Here is a 19,394-nt window from a genome sequence, read left to right as displayed (position 1 = left end):
CATGCAAAGAGTTGACTCATTGGAAAAGACTCTGATGCTGGGAAGGATTGGGGGCAGGAGGAGAAGGGGACAACAGAGGATGAGATGGCTGGATGGCATCAAGGATTCAATGGACATGAGTCTGAGTGAACTCCGGGAGTTGGTGATGGACAGGGAGGCCTGGCGTGCTGCCATTCATGGGGTCGCAAAGAGTCAGACACGACTGAGCGACTGAACTGAACTGAACTGAAAATCAAACTAACTAATTTTATTTAGGACATATAATAGGTTTGCAAAAAGCAAACAGTATTAACTGACAAAAATCTATTTATTGTAGAACATTTGAGAGACTTCAAGATTCAGAGTGTTGAAGGAATATGCAAATAATATAAATAAAATGTTCACTTTCATACTTGCTAGTTATTATATGATGGAAATGTGGAGATATTAATTGGTCATTAGTGATGCAAAATTAGAAGGAAAAGCTTTGCTTTGAACAATGTTCTCAAAGGTTATTCACTACAAAGGGATATTAAACACTTGGGACAAATTTTCTTGGGAGTTGGGACAAATTTCCAAATTATTAACTCTGTTAATTTATTCACTCTGTTAATACATGTATAATCTTTTCTGACTCTTTGTCAAATCCTTACACCACCTCCCCCTGTCAAAAAAATACTTTTAAAAATAGTAAATTACCCCTGTATCGATTGATGGGATGCTAGTCCCTTACTAACAATGTTCATATCCTGCCTGTCCTAAATTATTAAGATAAAGTACAGTTAATCAACATTTTCACTAAAGCGTGCTTCTATAAAGATGATCATGTTATCAAGTGAAGTGACACATTTACAAATATTACAAGTTACGAATATTTTTCTGAAATGTGGACTAACACTGAATTTTCCCTTTTTTAAAAAATTAATGGTGATTTGAAAACAGTGTAATATAACAAAGATCATTGGTTATAATTTTGATGGTGTCACACTATTAAACTTTCAGATTTTCAGTATTTACAGTAACTATCATATTCACACTGACCTTTGGAATGGTTGCAGTAATCCTTTACTATGTGTTAAATGAGGCAGTGATACCACCAAGCCAAACTGAGTGAATCAATATGTTTTCTAGTATTTTAACAGATCTTTTAAAGGGTAATGTTTTCTGAAATTGTACATGTATACAGATACAATTGCCTATTTAAATTGTGAAATGTGCAAACTAGAATATTGAGTGAGAGACAGGAAGAAGAATTATCCTTAGTGGTTTCAGCTAGCCACCTGTATTTCACACTCAAGTGGTTTTGATTGAAGAGTGTCCTTATATCAATCAACATCCATTGCCTCTACTTCAACCACATTTGTTATCATTTTCTCCAGGCATTTTTTTTTTTTTTTTACCCTACCTTAAACTGACCAGACCATTTCCATCTGGAGAAGGAAATGGCAGCCCAGTCCAGTATTCTTGCCTGGAGAATTCCATGGACACACCATGGGGTTTCAAAGAGTTAGAAGAATTGAAGCTTTTGAACTGTGGTGTTGGAGAAGACTCCTGAGTCCCTTGGATTGCAAGAAGATCCAACCAGTCCATTCTAAAGGAGATCAGCCCTGGGTGTTCTTTGGAGGGAATGATGCTAAAGCTGAAGCTCCAGTACTTGGCCACCTCATGAGAAGAGTTGACTCATTGGAAAAGGCTCTGATTCTGGGAGGGATTGGGGGCAGGAGGAGAAGGGGATGACCGGGGATGAGATGGCTGGATGGTATCGCTGACTCAATGGACGTGAGTCTGAGTGAACTCCAGGAGATGGTGATGGACAGGGAGGCCTGGCGTGCTGCGATTCATGGGGTCGCAAAGAGTCGGACACGACTGAGCAACTGAACTGGACTGACTGAAGTGACAAATACACAAACTGACCAGCAATATTCATCCTTGTAGTCTTTGAATTTGAATTTTCCATCTGAAATGTAAATTTCCTAGCTAAGTGCATGGCTCACATGTTTAGTCAGTTTTGTTCAGGGATCTTTGCTCAAATGTGATCTCTTTAAATAAACACCTGCAATAGCAACACTGCCTCTCCACTTGACTAACACTCTTTGTTTTCTTGCTCTGCTTTGCTTTTTTTTGTTGTTGTTTTTTCCCCCTAGAGGTCTTGCCTCTGCTACCTGGAGGGGATTGGTTTTGCTTGTTTTCTAGTTTTCTAGTGTACCCAGATAAGTAGCTATTCCTTTTCTACGCAAAACCATTTTAAGAAGAAACCTCAATCAAACACAGCCCTGACAATTCGAATTCCCAGTTTGTAGACTTGTAAATTTTCAGAAGCAAGCAAGGAAGGAGAAAAATACCAGCAGAAGTAAGAATAGGCAAAAGGAGATTGTTTAATGTTCTTATAATGAAAAGAAAAACTTTGTTTCTGAGGTACCCTGAGTGAATAGAGAGTTCTGTGCTAAGCAGCCAGTACTTGAGACTTGAACTAAGAATTACTGTCAAACAAAACTCAGAATCTAGAAAACAAAAATAAGGAATGATTTAAAAACAAAACAAAACAAAACAAAAAACACCTTGCCTTTGGTAACCAGTGGCAAGTGGTTTGGATAGGCTAAAAGAAATGCTTTAATATACTTATCTCCACATTCTATTTAAGTAAACCCATTTGTATTTTAACCAAGCTGAATTTACTTTAATGGCGCATAGCTTTGATTCCCCAAACCTTTTATTACTGAGTACAATTAGGAGATTAATTTTTATTCTAAAGAATAAGTATTAATATATATTAATATATTGTATTAATAAGTATTAATATATTGTATTATTTGCTTACATTGTACCATCTGATATGAATATAGAATCTAGCTTCAGTGCAGCCTTCAGTTTCATGAAATAGCAATAGATGAAGAGATACTAAATACTTTTATATTCATTAATCCACATGGCACTCTTAAGCATATTTAATTGAATTTTGTTACATTTCTGGGGGTAAATATGTGGTGTTTGAACATTTGTTTTGAAAATTGCTGTAGGAGTTATTTTAACTCCAAAGATGTTTCAAGTCATCTAGGAGTGACTGTTCTCATCCAGCAATTGCTAAGAACCTTTATATTGTTGATTACTATATCAAAAGTAACGGAAGTGATCCTTTCCATATTTCTAGGGTCCTAACAGAAGAGTCATACCCCATTGACCCACATCAAAGATAAATAATCTAGTGGCCAACATTTGATCAAGAGAAACAGAAGTGAAAGAACCATGCATGACAAGCAAGAATTTGAAAAATTCTTTGGGAGCAAGGTAATGGTGGAATCTGGAAGCCTGCTGGAGGAAGAGCAGTTGTAGACAGAACCTCCAGGAGCTTGATGCTAAAACCAGTAACTGAACTTAGGTGCTTCTCCCATCCCCAAGTACCTAAATCTCCATCAGAGACTCAATCTCCAGCTAAATTCAAATTATACAACCTAAGTGCTAACAGTGCTAGTTATGCAAAGAAAACTCACAACCAAGTCCCTTCACTCCCTTCCAAAGAAAAAAAATGTCATCTCATTGATGTCCCTTCCCCCATGCACCTCTGACATCTTTGTTACCTAATTTAGGAATCAAAATACTGGTGGCTTACAGGAGATATGAACCACGCAGATGTGTTTTGTTTGGCTAATAGAAAATAAAAATTTAAATTAGAATGACTTATCTTTAATACACATGACTCCTATTCTGAAAAAAACTGAAGGTGTTTCTACAATATATTAATATATATTAATATATTATATTAATTTTTATTCCAAAAATTAATCTCCTAATTGTACTCAGTAATAAAAGGTTTGGGGAATCAAAGCTATGCACCATTAAAGTAAATTCAGCTTGGTTAAAATACAAATGGGTTTACTTAAATAGAATGTGGAGATATAATATATTAAAGCATTCCTTTTAGCCTATACAAACCACTTGCCACTGGTTACCAAAGGCAAGGTTTTTTTTTTTTTTTAAATCATTCCTTATTTTTGTTTTCTAGATTCTGAGTTTTGTTTGACAGTAATTCTTAGTTCAAGTCTCAAGTACTGGCTGTTTAGCACAGAACTCTCTATTCACTCAGGGTACCTCAGAAATAGTTTTTCTTTTCATTATAAGAACATTAAACAATCTCCTTTTGCTTATTCTTACTTCTGCTGGTATTTTTTTCCTTGTACCACACAGTCCCATTCTTGTTGCCAGCAAGACCCATGGCCGATCTTCCAACAGTCTAAGCAAATGAAATATATGCTAGCTTCAATTGTTTGCCCTAGTGACTTAGGATTTAGATATTCTCTCTATAGAAAAGTGGCTCATTATAACAGCATCATTTGGGACTGTGTATGTATGATGTAATTTAATTCTATATAATTCAAATTTATTTCTGTTAGGACATTAAAATAAAGGATTCAAAGAAAATGCAAAATATTAGAATGCTTTTTTTCTAAAATGTTTACCTTAGAAACCAAGGATTACCTCACATAACTTAAGTTTTTCATCATCATTAACATTAGCATTCTGAAACTTAAACATAAATGAGGGTCACTAACTTGAATAGAACTGTTTTCCTTGTATAAAACACCCTAGCTTGCCAGCCTTTCTGACTTCGGTCTGTTTTGTGTCCTTCCCATATCCTTTGTTTCAGTATCATTTCACTAGGTCCGGCAATAGCATTGTATATTAGGTGCTATAGAGTCAACAAATGAGAAAAGACAGATCATAAAAGACATATGATTAAATGCTAATGTGTGTTAGGTTTTTACTTATCTCAAGTTATCTATTTCCTTAATGCTTAGAATGTTTTCAATTTATTTCACAGTTATATATTCAGAAGTCTGAAGCTGCTGACCTTTTAGAAAACAATACTTTAGCACAAATGAACAAAAGCAGAATGCACGGTTGTATGTCTAGCTCCAGCAGTAATGAGCAGAGCCAAATTGTTTTCTCCTAGAACAACTGTCTTAGTCACTATAACATGAGGATTAAAATAAGTGAGGCGTTGGACGTGAGTTTTTACATCATTTTTCTCTAATAGTTACAAATGTGTTTAGGATAGTTTCATTTAACTCCTTCATAATTTACAAAAAATTCATTTCCTCATCATTGTGTATTCATTTCACTAGAGAGAACTCAGAATGACTTGATGATGACTGGGAGAAATAAATAATACAATAACAAAGAAATTTGTAATCATGATTTTGAGGCTATACAACATCCACAGCAATCTAGCCAGAAGAACATTAATATCTTATAAAAACACTTAATATTTTGGCAGTTAAGGATCAAGTTTCAATGTTATAGGATTACAGAACAATAGGAAAATATTTTTCTCTATTTCTCCAGAAAAACAAAGCTGTCATGTTGTGCTAAAGATCATTTGCCTGATGTCAACACTGATTATCCTGTATAATCCTGTATACAATATTAGTCTTAATACTTCAAAAGTTTTTACAGTCACCTATTAATTTACCTTCGTGTAATGTATATAATTTCTATTGTTAGAGTTGCTATGTTTCATAAAAATTTATGAAGCAGAATACATACTTATTTTTAACTTTTCCATACTTCAAATAGAATTCTAGGATTTCCTGGTGAAAACCATCAAGGAGACTAATGTTGTTTACTGTAGCTATAAGGCAACAACACAGAATAGAAGCAGGGTAAAGGGGATTAGATCTGACAGATAGAGTGCATGATGAGCTATGGATGGAGGTTCCTGACACTGTACAGGAGATACGGATCACGACCATCCCCATGGAAAAGAAATGCAAAAAAGCAAAATGGCTGCCTGGGGAGGCCTTACAAATAGCTGTGAAAAAAAGAGAAGTGAAAAGCAAAGGAGAAAAGGAAAGATACAAGTATCTGAATGTATTCCAAAGAATAGCAAGGAAAGATAAGAAAGCCTTCCTCAGTGATCAATGCAAAGAAATAGAGGAAAACAACAGAATGGGAAGGACTAGAGATCTCTTCAAGAAAATTAGAGATACCAAGGGAACATTTCATGCAAAGATGGGCTCCATAAAGGACAGAAATGGTGTGGACCCAACATAAGCAGAAAATATTAAGAAGAGGTGTCAAGAACACACAGAAAAACTGTACAAAAAAATCTTCACGACCCAGATAATCATGATGGTGTGATCACTCACACTCACCTAGAGCCAGACATCGTGGAATGTGAAGTCAAGTGGGCCTTAGAAAGCATCACTATGAACAAAGCTAGTGGAGGTGATGGAATTCCAATTGAGCTGTTTCAAATCCTGAAAGATGATGCTGTGAAAGTGCTGCACTCAGTATGCCAGCAAATTTGGAAAACTCAGCAGTGGCCACAAGACTGGAAAAGGTCAGTTCCAATCTGAAAGAAAGGCAATGCCAAAGAAAGCTCAAACTGCACTCATCTCACATGCTAGTAAAGTAATGCTCAAAATTCTTCAAGCCAGGCTTCAACAATACGTGAACTGTGAACTTCCAGCTGTTCAAGCTGGTTTTAGAAAAGGCAGAAGAACCAGAGATCAAATTGCCAACATCTGCTGGATCATGGAAAAAGCAAGAGAGTTCCAGAAAAACATCTATTTCTGCTTTATTGACTATGCCAAAGCCTTTGACTGTGTGGATCACAATAAACTGTGAAAAATTCTGAAAGAGATGGGAATACCAGACCACCTGACCTGCCTCTTGAGAAATCTGTATGCAGGTCAGGAAGCAACAGTTAGAACTGGACATAGAACAACAGACTGGTTCCATTTGGAAAAGGACTACATCAAGGCTGTATATTGTCATCCTGCTTACTTAACTTCTATGCAGAGTACATCATGAGAAATGCTGGACTGGAAGAAGCACAAGCTGGAATCAAGATTGCTGGGAGAAATATCAATAATCTCAGATATGCAGATGACACCACCCTTATGGCAGAAAGGAACTGAAAAGTCTCCTGATGAAAGTGAAAGAGGAGAGTGGAAAAAGTTGGCCTAAAGCTCAACATTCAGAAAACGAAGATCATGGCATCTGGTCCCATCACTTCATGGCAAATAGATGGGGAAACAGTGGGAACACTGTCAGACTTTATTTTGGGGGGGGGGACTCCAAAATCACTGCAGATGGTGACTGCAGCCATGAAATTAAAAGACGCTTACTCCTTGGAAGAAAAGTTATGACCAACCTAGATAGCATATTCAAAAGCAGAGACATTACTTTGCCAACTAAGATCCATCCTGTCAAGGCTATGGTTTTTCCACTGGTCATGTATGGATGTGAAAGTTGGATTGTGAAGAAAGCTGATCGCGGAAGAATTGATGCTTTTGAACTGCGGTGTTGGAGAAGACTCTTGAGAGTCCCTTGGACTGCAAGGAGATCCAACCAGTCCATTCTGAAGGAGATGAGCCCTGGGATTTCTTTGGAAGGAATGATGCTAAAGCTGAAGCTCCAGTACTTTGGCCACCTCATGCAAAGAGTTGACTCATTGGAAAAGACTCGACTCATTGGAAAAGACTCTGATGCTGAGAGGGATTGGGGTCAGGAGGAGAAGGGGACGATAGAGGATGAGATGGCTGGATGGCATCACTGACTCGATGGTCGTGAGTTTGAGTGAACTCTGAGAGTTGGTGATAGACAGGGAGGCCTGTCATACTGCAATTCATGGGGTCGCAAATAGTCAGACACAACTGAGCGACTGAACTGAACTTAAGCTGTCTTTACAAGCTAACTGTTTAAAATCTAACCCTTAGAACAATTAGTCCCGTAGAACATATATACTAGATTCCTCTCTCCCTTTTATTTTCATGAGTAAAATGCTATTCAATTTTTCAAAAGCTTAATATATAAGAAAATATCCTATACTTCAGGTTTTATTTAATATATAAATTATGTTGGCAACTCTTCATTATATTTCTTATTTAAAATAACTAAAATAGTTATAGAGCAGAGAGGAAATTAAATCCAGAAACATCTTCAGTTTTATCCTTGTCTCAACACATTGAAAGAAACATGAACTAAGGACAGACCCAGATAAGTATTTCCATCTTAGTAACAGTTCTCCAAAATGTTTCTATGAGCCAAGGATTCTGTCTGTGGCAACTATATTGAAACATTTTTTTCACTTACTATATAATTTCTAGCACCTTTAACCTCCTGGTGGCATCTTCAACCTCTTTCACTTTATCCCAATTGAACACTGTCATCCAGATTGCCTGATAACTTGCTATGTTGGTTCCTTAGTTTCCTCTCTTCCCAACATCTTGTGCCATCTCTCATCTGGGGTTCTCATCAATTTCTACTCTGAATTACTTCATACAGTTTAGTATTTTCCACTCTAGTTGTTATTGCAATTTTTTTTCTGCCAATGTAGACCTTGCTCTCTTTAGAGAATAAAAGAGAAGAGTGAAGATAACATTGGTAAAAAGAGAGGGTTCTGAGCACACACACACACACACACACACACACACATATATATAAATGACATCACACTTTGTTTAAACCTTGGGAATATTCATTAAAACAAACAAACAAACATTGGTTCTTTAAGACTTATCTTTCCATGAGTGCAAGATCTATTTTACTAGGAATATGAAACTCTACTTGCAACCCTTTGGTGGTACGTAAGACAGAGTATAGCAAACTCCTTTGCTATAACTCTAAGATATGAAATTGGTAACTATAAGGAAAAAAGAACATCAGCATAAACATTTAACCTTCTGCTCTTCCAAGCTTAGTGATTTTTGACAATGGAAAGAAAAGGATGACAACCAAACAACTTGCAAATGCCACTCAATAACATAATTGTTTCTAATGAAGAACCAATCTCCTTTCCCTCCCCAAGCTACACGCTTGGGCCAGAGAATCTCCGCAGAAGGAGTGAGCAACTGAATTCATAGTTCCTTTTTATAACCTCCCCTACCTCCCTAGAAGCACAGGAGGGTCTGTAATACTCAACCCAGCTGATACTTGGTTCTGAAATGTACCCTGACAAGGACCAGGAAACACTCTCATTAAACCAGCTGTGGCATCCTCTGTTGATGGTTCCTTTCATAATGTGAAGACACTCCGTTATCTTTCGTTTCCCAAATTAGCTGTGAGTCCACAATATCTTAACTGCAAATCCATAAAGGACACTTACAGATTTGCCTCCTAAATCTCTCACTTACCTAGTGGCATTCTTTTGCTTCTGAGCCTGTCTACTTTTGTACAGTCATAGTGTTATATTCAAACCATGGCTTCAAATCGTTTTCTTATCCCCTTGACTCAGCACTGCTTATGTATATTTATCCAGTTTCTGAGAGTTAGCCTGAGCCATTTGTTCCAAAGTCTGTTTGAATGTCATTCCATAGTTGTTGTAAAGCAGCTAAAACTCTGACTTGGCTGGCACCCAGAGGCAAGTTTAAATTGTTCTAGTGTAACTGTTCCTGGCCTTTCTCCTTCCAGTAAGGACTCAATGCCATTAGGCAACTCAAAGTCCAGTGAACCTAAGAATGTGTTTCTAGAAATATTTTTTAAGTTTCTTTCTTAGAGCAGTGTTTTAAGTTCACAATGGAAAGTACAGGAGAGAGTGTTTTTCCATATACCCTTTACCCTGCACGTATATAGCTTTCTGTTTTATCAACATCACTCACTAGAATGGTACAATCTTTTTTTAACCAAGGATGAACCTATATTAGCACATCATAATCACCCAAAGTCCACAGTTTACCTTCGATTTCCTTTTAGTGTTGTGCGTTCTACTGGTTTGGACAAATATATAATGACATATATCCACTATTAAAATATAAGGCAGTGTTTTCACTGCCTTAGAATTCCTCTTTGCTCTGTCTATCTTTCTCCTACTTTTAGAAAGTACTAATCTTTTTATTTTCCTCAGTTTTTATTTTTTTACCTTTTCCAAAATGCCATAGTTGAGATCATACAATCTCCGCTTTTTTTTTTTTTTTTGGATTGGCTTCTTTCAGTTAGTAATATGAACTTAATACTCTTTCATGTCTTTTCATGGCTTGATAGCTCATTTCATTTTAGTCTGAATTTGTCTGGATGCACCATAGTTTACTTGCTAGGACATCATGCTTGCTTCTAAGTTTGGCAATTATGAATTAAACTTCTGTACATGTGCATGTGCAGGTTTTTCTGTATATATAAGCTTTTCTGGAAAAAAATTTAGATATTTTCAAATAATATATTCTAAGTCTGTTTCTCACTATCCATTCTCCCCTCTAAATGCAATTACTCCTAAATATGTCCTATATACTAGTTCTAGAGGTTTCTGAGGGTGATCAGGGGCCAATGCAATTTTCTTAATGGGCTGACTTTGGGTCCTTATCACATAAGCTTGATTTTCTGGTAGCTGTGATGAAAATAAACTTTTCAGATTAAGGATGATATAATGAATCTATTATCAATATACAGCTGAGGACAAGGACCAAGGACGGGAATAATCTAACAGGTCCCAGAGTGAGAAAGAGGTTTATGAATCTCTATCTATTAAAATTTTAATTATTTCAAACATATACATGTGCAAACAAATTTAGCATACCTATTCATAAAAGAAGTATTTCCATTCCACAGAATATAAAAATTTTGAAATATGCAGATGTATGTAACAAATAATGGATATTCTTTAAACGTATCTTAGTGACTTATATCAGAGAAGGCAATGACAACCCACTCCAGTACTCTTGCCTGGAAAATCCCAAGGATGGAGGAACCTGGTAGGCTGCAGCCCATAGGGTCGCTAAGAGTCAGACAGGACTGAGCGACTTCACTTTCACTTTTCACTTTCATGCATTGGAGAAGGAAATAGCAACCCACTCCAGTGTTCTTGCCTGGAGAATCCCAGGGATGGGGGAGCCTGGTGGGCTGCCATCTATGGGGTCGCACAAAGTCGGACATGACTGAAGCAACTTAGCAGCAGCAGCAGTGACTTATATAAGAAAATTAAGTATATATTTTAAAAGGCCTGAGTTATTTAAAAGCTATACTCGAGGATGTATTTAACAATGGAGATTGTTTAGCAGTAGATATCAATAAAGTAAGCCAAAAACAAAACAAATTGACACACATACTTACTAGGTTGGCTTAATAAAGGATTTGCTATGCATTACTTTTAAGAGGCCCAGAACCTTTAAAAATAGGTGCTTATTACACTAGTAAAATAGGATACCCACATGTTTTGTTACTACCAATTAAAATGTTTCATGAAAAAAAAAAAAAAACTAAGGGTTTAAAAGAAGGACTAGAATTAACTGTCCTTTTGGGAAATTTCTCACGTTTGTCTAAAGAAAAATACAAAAACACTTTAATGCATTTTCCTTTAGACTTTTAAAGCAAGTATGATTACACATTACATTATAATATCTGGCAGAGTTTCATTTGATTACCATATTTTTAGAAATTTAATGTGAAAGAAAAATGTAAAACATTTAATCTTTAGATTGGTATTTATACTCCTTGTGATGACACTCAAAAAACTTTGGCAGCATTCTGAGTAGTTGGCAGGTTCTACAAAATATGCCAATTAAAGAGCAAAACATTACTCCACTACATCATGTCACATTCTTCTAAAATATAAATATTGAACTTTCACCACATGCCACCATGCAGCACTGCTATGACAACATCTTTGTAGAGTTCTTAAGCTCCTTCAAGAAGTGGCATCTTATCAGCACAAGGAGAGGTAAAATATTACCGTGGCTATAATTACCTAGTTGGCAAAATAAGCTCTATGTAGAATTATGTTGAAACAGCCATTTAGTAAAATTAATGCTTTAGTTCAGCTCAGCTTATATTTTAAGGGAACTGGTGACAATGAGAATATATAGATTAGTCTTCTAGTATGTTAATTTTTTTTCTCTGTTTAAAAAGCAAACTTTTTTTTTCTTAGTATAGTACATTTAGAAAGCAGATTTGTTAACAGAAAAACAGTTAAGGATAAACCATAATTCTACATGTGAAATGTACATTTTCTGGTATAGTAATAATATATATACTTTTTTTCTTTTCTGAGGACACATATAGAACTTATTTCTAATTTATTTAAATGCATTGTAGTAATACATTAACTTCACATGTTTTCAAGGTCAATAAGTATTGAATAAAAAAAAATAAACTATCAAACCTGTGTAATTTTAAAAACATTTCTAAAATTTAGAATAAACACTTAAATTTGTTTAAACAGAGGCCAGGAGTATTGTGGACATTTTTCAGCTGATTGCAAAGAGTGTGAAAGATGTTTAAAAATCTTAAAAGTTTATACAGATTCTTCTAAGAAAGAAAAATATTTCTAATACAGAATAATAAATCTATGATTAAATACACCAATACTGGTATTATGCATACTATAGAAAAATTCAAGATACATATAGGTTGAATTGCAATGAAAAGTCATTTTCTAATAAGCCACTTGCCATTGTTTTTTAAAAAGACATCAATCTGATAAAATAAAAGTACAAATTAAACCCAGTGGAAGGTCTGTTGCAGGATCAATAGACAAAATGAGCTACAGAACATTCTCATATTTAGAAGAGCTTGCAATAGAAACCAAGACTCAAGAGATGTCCATTTTACTTTTATCTAATAGAGGAGTAGCATCTTTAAATATTCATAAAGTTTAGAGAGACTAAGAGAGTGTTGGGGAACAAAAGTGCTAATTTTTTGTTTTGATAAAGAAAATTATATTGCTGAAGAGCTTAATATAAATTAAGAATTAGATGTTACTTATGGCAGACAGACTGAAAAGTCAGACTTTCTCCTCTGTTCTACACCTTTTGTTGGGGGGTTCTCAGTCATCAAGAACTTTTTCAGTTTTCCCAGTAACTTCTTAAATCACCGTGCCTAATGATAGGCTATGGATCTTAATCATAACCAGACTGTAGTATATTGAAATTAACAGTGCAGAGTTTATCTGCACTTCTTTTGGAGGAATACACTAGGTAACAGTATATGTAATAGTTGAATCTACCTACTGACAAAGAAAAGCTCTAGCCAATATCTAGATGTATTCTTGGACTGATCCTGAATCAAGTGACTTCTCTGCAATCAAAACTAAATATTTCATGTTGATGTATGGCAAAACCAATATAATATTGTAAAGTAATTAACCTCCAATTAAAGTAAATAAATTTATATTTAAAAAAACAAACAGAAAACTAAACATTTCTATTCACTGAGTCTCTCGTAATATAATCCAAGTATTTCCAGGGAATGGTATAAATTGAAGTCATAAAGCAAAGAAATTAAAAGAGAACTGTTACTGAATTTGCTTTGAGGCTTTCATTTAGTACTTCCACATATATCAAATCTAGGTTTGAAATGAGAAATCCCTGTTAGATTAGGTCACTTTTAAAAGAGAAATCTCACTCACCATTCCTACTCTCTTCATCAATCGCGACTATGGTGGCTGGTGGTCCTCCCCTAGCTAGTTTGCAATCTAAAAAGAAAACAAGACAAAATAAGAAGTAGCTATTGCAGGGACATTCACCCTGAGACTAAATTCACACTATGTATTAACATTTAAAAAGAAATATCCTATAATCAGATTAATATGCATCATTTAACCATTTTTTTATTTAAAAAAAGTGTTCACACAGATTCCTTACCACATTGCAACAAAGACACTTTATACACCATGAAATGGTTCAAATCATACTGAGAAAACACCAGCAGAGACCACTGGAGAGCAGAAGTCCTTCAGGACAGAGATAATGTGATGGTAATTTAACCCAAAGAAATAACATAAAGGGATGATTAACAAGGATAAATTGTAATTAAAGCTTCACAACAGAAACAAACATAATTGGACTTTAATAGTGATAAAGGGTCTAATTAAAAAGAGTGAGTAGAATTTTAATAATATTCTAAAGAGAATGAAACAGAGACAGACAAGCAATGTTTGTGGGTTTTGAGAGTTTATTTTTGTCATCTTACCCTCATATTGCCAGTCTGGAGACAAAGGAATAGAGTCATCAATGGAAGCAGATCAGAAAAATAAAAGAAAGAAAGGAAGAAAGAATATATGTGTATATTTAGTGAGGATTGAAAGATATAAATAGCATTGTACAATAACAGATATATCATACCTAATGATTTCTGGAAATGAAATATGTAAAATCCTTATTTTTATAATTCAAATACAATATGAACAAGTTAACTTTATAATGTATGTCACTCACATTTTAAAAATTACAGATCAATTTGAATATACCATACAATACACCTATGTGTCCTATGAAAAGGTAAATAAAATTGCATATCAATTGTCTATTATCTCTGTGTTGAATGAACCTTAAGAATACTGCCTGTCAATCAGTAGTGATTAATTTTTTTATCTCAAGTACTGCTAATGCGTGGATAATGAACATATAAATGGTATCATGAACTATAATATCCATGATAATTAAAATGTGAAGGCTTTGCCTGCGAGATGTCAAAAGTATACTTCTGAGACATAAAGTGCTCTCTCAGGAGATACTTGGCCAGCCTGATAGGGTTGTGTCATGCAGTTAAATGTACATGGCGTGTTCCTGAGACTGAAACATAAATTGGCTTAAGCCATCCAAGTAGGTGTGCTATTTGGAAGATGATTTCAAGGCTTACTATTTATCTATTGAAATTCTGCCATTATGTACATGGGCATGAATAATAAGGGCTTTGACAAGCACTGTTGTATATTGTAAGATGTGTGTTCTGTCATGTAAAGCTTAAAATATCTGAAATCTCCAGTTTTTCTCTCTTTGTCCTTGTCAATATTCAAGGAGTTTCAGGTCACAGCAGTTTTAGATCTAAAATATCTCATTACTCCCCATCCTTTCCTTCCTATACCCCTGACATAGCACAGCTCCTCACTATTTGCAACCTCTACTCTTGCAGTGGTTTCCTCATTCATCTCCTGGAAACTGTTCTCATCCTGCATTCATTTATTCATTTCATGAGAATAATTTTTGTGCACCCCAATCAAAGGTACATTAATGGCACTTCTCTGTACAAAAACACTATGTTTCTTTTGGAGTGAAGAAAAATCTTTTAGGATATCATTCAGAGGGTGTCAGTCTCAACATTGTTTACTTATTAAGCACTATGCCCTTTAGTCACCTTAGAGACCTTACTCTTCCTGGATTACATCTTGTATTATTAAGGCAGCTTTGTCACCTAAAGTCATTTCTGCCTCTACTGCCTGGCAAGTCTGTTATTCTTGATAAAATTAGATTTGACCTATTCCACCAAAACTTTCTTATACCCCAGTGAAAATTTAAATTTTCTTCCTGAGTTCTCATATCTGTTCATCTAGCTTTTTATTCACCTATGCATACAAAAATTATTCAGTCAAATTGGTAGATAGCTTACTATGTGCTGAAGATAGGGATTAAAAATCAACAACTCCTTTCTTCACAGATTTCAGGTTGGGGAGATAAGTGGTCAGATAAAGGAAAGACTCATAAACAACCACAAAGTATGGCACAATGTGGTCTATGTGAGTCAGTTGTTTAATATGATCATCAACGACACAATGATTAAAATAGAGACATTGCCTGCTATGAGTAGAAATGGGATACACAAGAAGGCAGAGGCAATTTGTGGAAATGATAAATGAAACATGACCAGTTCTTACAAGAAGCAATTGTTGGATTATGAAGCATGCCTTCCATTTGTATTTCAAAGAGTAGTTACTTTTCGATACTATTTTATTTCTTCCCACTCTCCTTTTTTCCCTCTCTCTTTCTCCCTCTCCCCCCTCCCTCCCTTACACACACACGCACACAAACACACACACACGCACACACACACACACACACACACACACAAACACCACATGGTAGGTCAGTGGTAAAGAATCTGCCTGCCAATGTAGGAGACACAGGTTCAATCCTTGGGGCAGGAAGACCCATGGAGAAGAAAATGGCAACCCACTCCAGCATTCTTGCCTGGAGAATCCTATGGATGGGGGAGCATGGTGAGCCCAGCGTCACAAAAGATTTGGATATGACTTAGCAACTAAACAACAATCTAAATGTATATATAATGTTTATATATAGGGTTACTGCCTCAGTTAAAATCCTCACAGCTGCAAGGTAGAGAAAAAGTGTGGTGAATTTTCACATAAGTATTAGTAGGGGAATAGATATTTAATCAATAACTTTATAGGTAGGTAGGATAAAGGGAAATGAATGATGGAGAAACTTGAGTATACATATACAACAACTGCTCATCATTTGGTTACTACTGTATTTATGAATAGACTTTTTCTGCACAACTAAGTCAAGTATGATTCTCCATATTCCAGCTCTACCTACCTCCCTTACCCTTTTCACTCTTCTTGGTTCATTTGGTAGCCATAGCAAGCCAAATCTATGTTTGCTGTGACAGCTGCTGAAATTCCCTTCCTCCTCTTCTTCCCCTGGTTAAATTTTATTTCTCTTCCAAGAACCTGGCAAGGCATCACCTCTTCTAGAAAATCTTCCTTGTTGGTCTAAACTAAATGCCTATTCTCTGCATTCCTTCAATATACACTGTGTAAGCATGCCAAGTCATGCCAAGTGGTGTGTGACTCTTTGTGATCCCATGGACTGTAGCCCTCCAAGCTTCTCTGTCCATGGGATTCTCTAGGTAAGAATATTGGAGTAGGTCACCATGCCCTCCTCCAGGAGATCTTCCCAACCCAGGGATCGAACCCACATATCTTACATCTCTCCCATTAGCAGGTGGGTTCTAATGCTACCTGGGAAGCCCTCAGTATACACTGTGCTGTGCTTAGTTACTCAGTTGTGTTTAACTCTTCATGACCCCACGGACTATAGCCCACTAAGCTTCTCTGTCCATGGGGATTCTCCAGGCAAGAATACTGGAATGGGCTCCCATGCCCTCCTCCAAGGGATCTTCCCAACCCAGGGGTAAAATCCAGGTCTCCCACATTGCAGGCAGATTCTTTACTGTTTGAGCCACCAGGGATGCTCAAGAATACTGGAGTGAGTAGCCTATCCCTTCTCCAGGGGATCCTCCCAACTGAGGAATCGAACTGGGGTCTCCTGCACTGCAGGTAGATTCTTTACTAGCTGAGCTACCAATATACACTGTAGTCCATTGGAAAAATTGCTTCAAAACATATATTAATGATTTTTTTTCCTAATGAGAGCTCCTTCAGATGAAGGCTGTGTCATATTTATCTTAGTAACCTCAAAATTCAACCAGAGTAGATCCTGAAAGAATGTTTCTTGAATTTTTCTGAACTACAATCTTCCCATCTGTAATCTCTCATTGACCATCTCTCCAGGAGTGCACTCAGAAGTCTCTGTTCTCATTATGTCCTTAGCAACAGAAACAGCCCAGGAGTAAAGGTGCGGGTACAATTCCTGCCAGCCAGACCCCTTTAAAGGATGACTTTCACTCAGCTTTATTCTTTTAGCAAGTTCCAAAACCCCACAATAAGATATTTTCATGCCCAAATAAATAAATTTTATTTATTCTAAATCAAAACAAAAGTGGTTAAAAAATTTTGACTTACAACACTAATGTAGAGAGGTTAGTCAGATACATGAAAATAATCTGTTAAGAACATTATTCACAATAGTGTTTGCTTTGAAATGATGTGCTCGTGAAACTATAGTTAGTTTTGAAATGCACAAAATATTTTTAATTGTAAGTATATTCAGAAAAAAAGTAAATTTGGATGAAACAGCCAGGATGTATTAGGTATGCAAATATCCACGTGGAGATCAAAGTGAAAACTAGAAAGCAATTTGGGGGCTAGGTGATCCTGTTCTCTACGGTCTGTGGATAATCTGTCTGCCACAGGAAAGACAGGTTAGCTGATGATGACTGTACCTTGGAAATGCACTTCTGTAATCTATTTAATTTCACCCTTGACTGTCCAGGTTAAATCACAAATTCATTGTTTTTCGTGCCTCAAATTTCTAACCTCTAGGGCCCCTACCTGATTCCCATACCCAATTTATTGTAAAGTGCAGGATATGAATACAAATACCTGAATGCCCAGTGTGATTTATTTCTGCAAATTTGTCATCAAGCTAAAAATAAGCCATATTTTTTCTGTATATTTTAAAATAATTTTATGCAACAGGTAGGATTTCAAACTTAAAAACTATTAGCAGATATGTAATGACTGGTTTCAAAGGCAGTAAACCTGTGATATGTTATTCTTACTGCATCCAGAAGCTTAAGAGCATGTTATTCTGCAAAGAGAATATCCAGAATTGTCCAAATATATTCATTTATTACTGCTGCTGCTAAGTCACCACAGTCATGTCTGACTCTGTGCGACCCCATAGACGACAGTCCACCAGGCTCCCCTGTACCTAGGATTCTCCAGGCAAGAACACTGGAGTGGGATGCCATTTCCTTTTCCAATGCATAAAAGTAAAAAGTGAAAGTGAAAGCTCTCAGTCATGTCCGACTCTGTGTGACCCCATAGATGGCAGCCCACCCGGCTCCCCCGTTCTTGGGATTTTCCAGGCAAGAGTACTGGGAAGTATGAATAGCCAGGAAAACCCTATTTCCATCTCAGCCTATTCTCAAAATGTCTATTTAAGGTCAAACAATGCCTTTCAAACAATTGGAGTATAATTGCTTTACAATGTTGTGTTAGATTCTACTGTACAACAAAGGGAATCAGCTATATTTATCCATATATCCCCTCTATCTTGGACCTTCCTTCCGCACCCCAATCCCACCTGTCCAGGTCATGACAGAGCCCTGAGTTGAGTTCTGTGTCATACAGAAGTTTCCCACTATCTGTCTATTTTACACATGGTGGTGAACATATATCAATGCTAATCTCTAATTCATCCCACCCTTCCTTTCCCCCACTGCATCCACATGACCATTCTCTATGTTCGTGCTTCTGATTCCTGCCCTGCAGATAGGCTCCTCAGTACCTCATTTTTAGATTCCACATATATGTGTTACTATACAATATTTTTCTCTTTCTGCCTTACTTCCCTCTGAACGGCAGTGTCTAGGTCCATCCTCGTCTCTACAGATGGTCCAGTTTTGTTCCTTTTCGTGGCTGTGTAATACTCCATTGTATATATGTGCCACATCATCTCTATTCATCCTCTGAAGTATATTTAGGTTGTTTACATATCCTGGCTATTGTAAATAGTATTGCAATGAACATTGGGGTACATGTGTCTTTTAGAATTATAGTTTCCTTAGGGTGTATATATATACATATATATATATATATATATATATATCCAGCAGTGGAATTGACGAGTCAATTGTAGTTCTATTTTTTAAGAAAACTCCATACTGTTTTCCATAGTGGCTGTATCAATTTACTTTCCCATAAACAGTGGAAGAGTGTTCCCATTTCTCCACACCATCTCCAGTATTTATTGTTTTTTTTTTTTTTTTTGATGATGGTTACTCTGGCCAGTGTGAAATGATACCTCATTTATTTTGGTTTGCATTTCTCTAATAGTTAGTGA

At 36.1% G+C, this 19,394-nt stretch overlaps 1 protein-coding gene across 8 annotated transcripts in view; it reads right to left on the bottom strand.

Moving 5' to 3' along the window:
- PCDH15 (protocadherin related 15) overlaps nt 1-19,394 on the bottom strand; it is an 874,191-nt gene that overhangs the window by 680,753 nt on the left and 174,044 nt on the right. For 6 of the 8 annotated variants that reach the window (XM_040254668.1, XM_040254663.1, XM_040254662.1 and 3 more), the window contains exon 2: nt 13,316-13,381. In XM_040254668.1, coding sequence (XP_040110602.1) covers nt 13,316-13,381 — 66 coding nt within the window. Of the gene's footprint in view, nt 1-13,315; nt 13,382-13,878; nt 13,894-19,394 lie in introns of all 8 variants that reach the window. The other 2 variants (XM_040254669.1, XM_040254664.1) reach the window with 1 other exon arrangement.

The sequence above is a fragment of the Oryx dammah genome, unplaced genomic scaffold, assembly GCF_014754425.2.
Source record: "Oryx dammah isolate SB20612 unplaced genomic scaffold, SCBI_Odam_1.1 HiC_scaffold_14, whole genome shotgun sequence".
NCBI classification, from domain to species: Eukaryota; Metazoa; Chordata; class Mammalia; order Artiodactyla; family Bovidae; genus Oryx; species Oryx dammah.
This window is presented reverse-complemented; position numbering and strand designations above follow the sequence as displayed.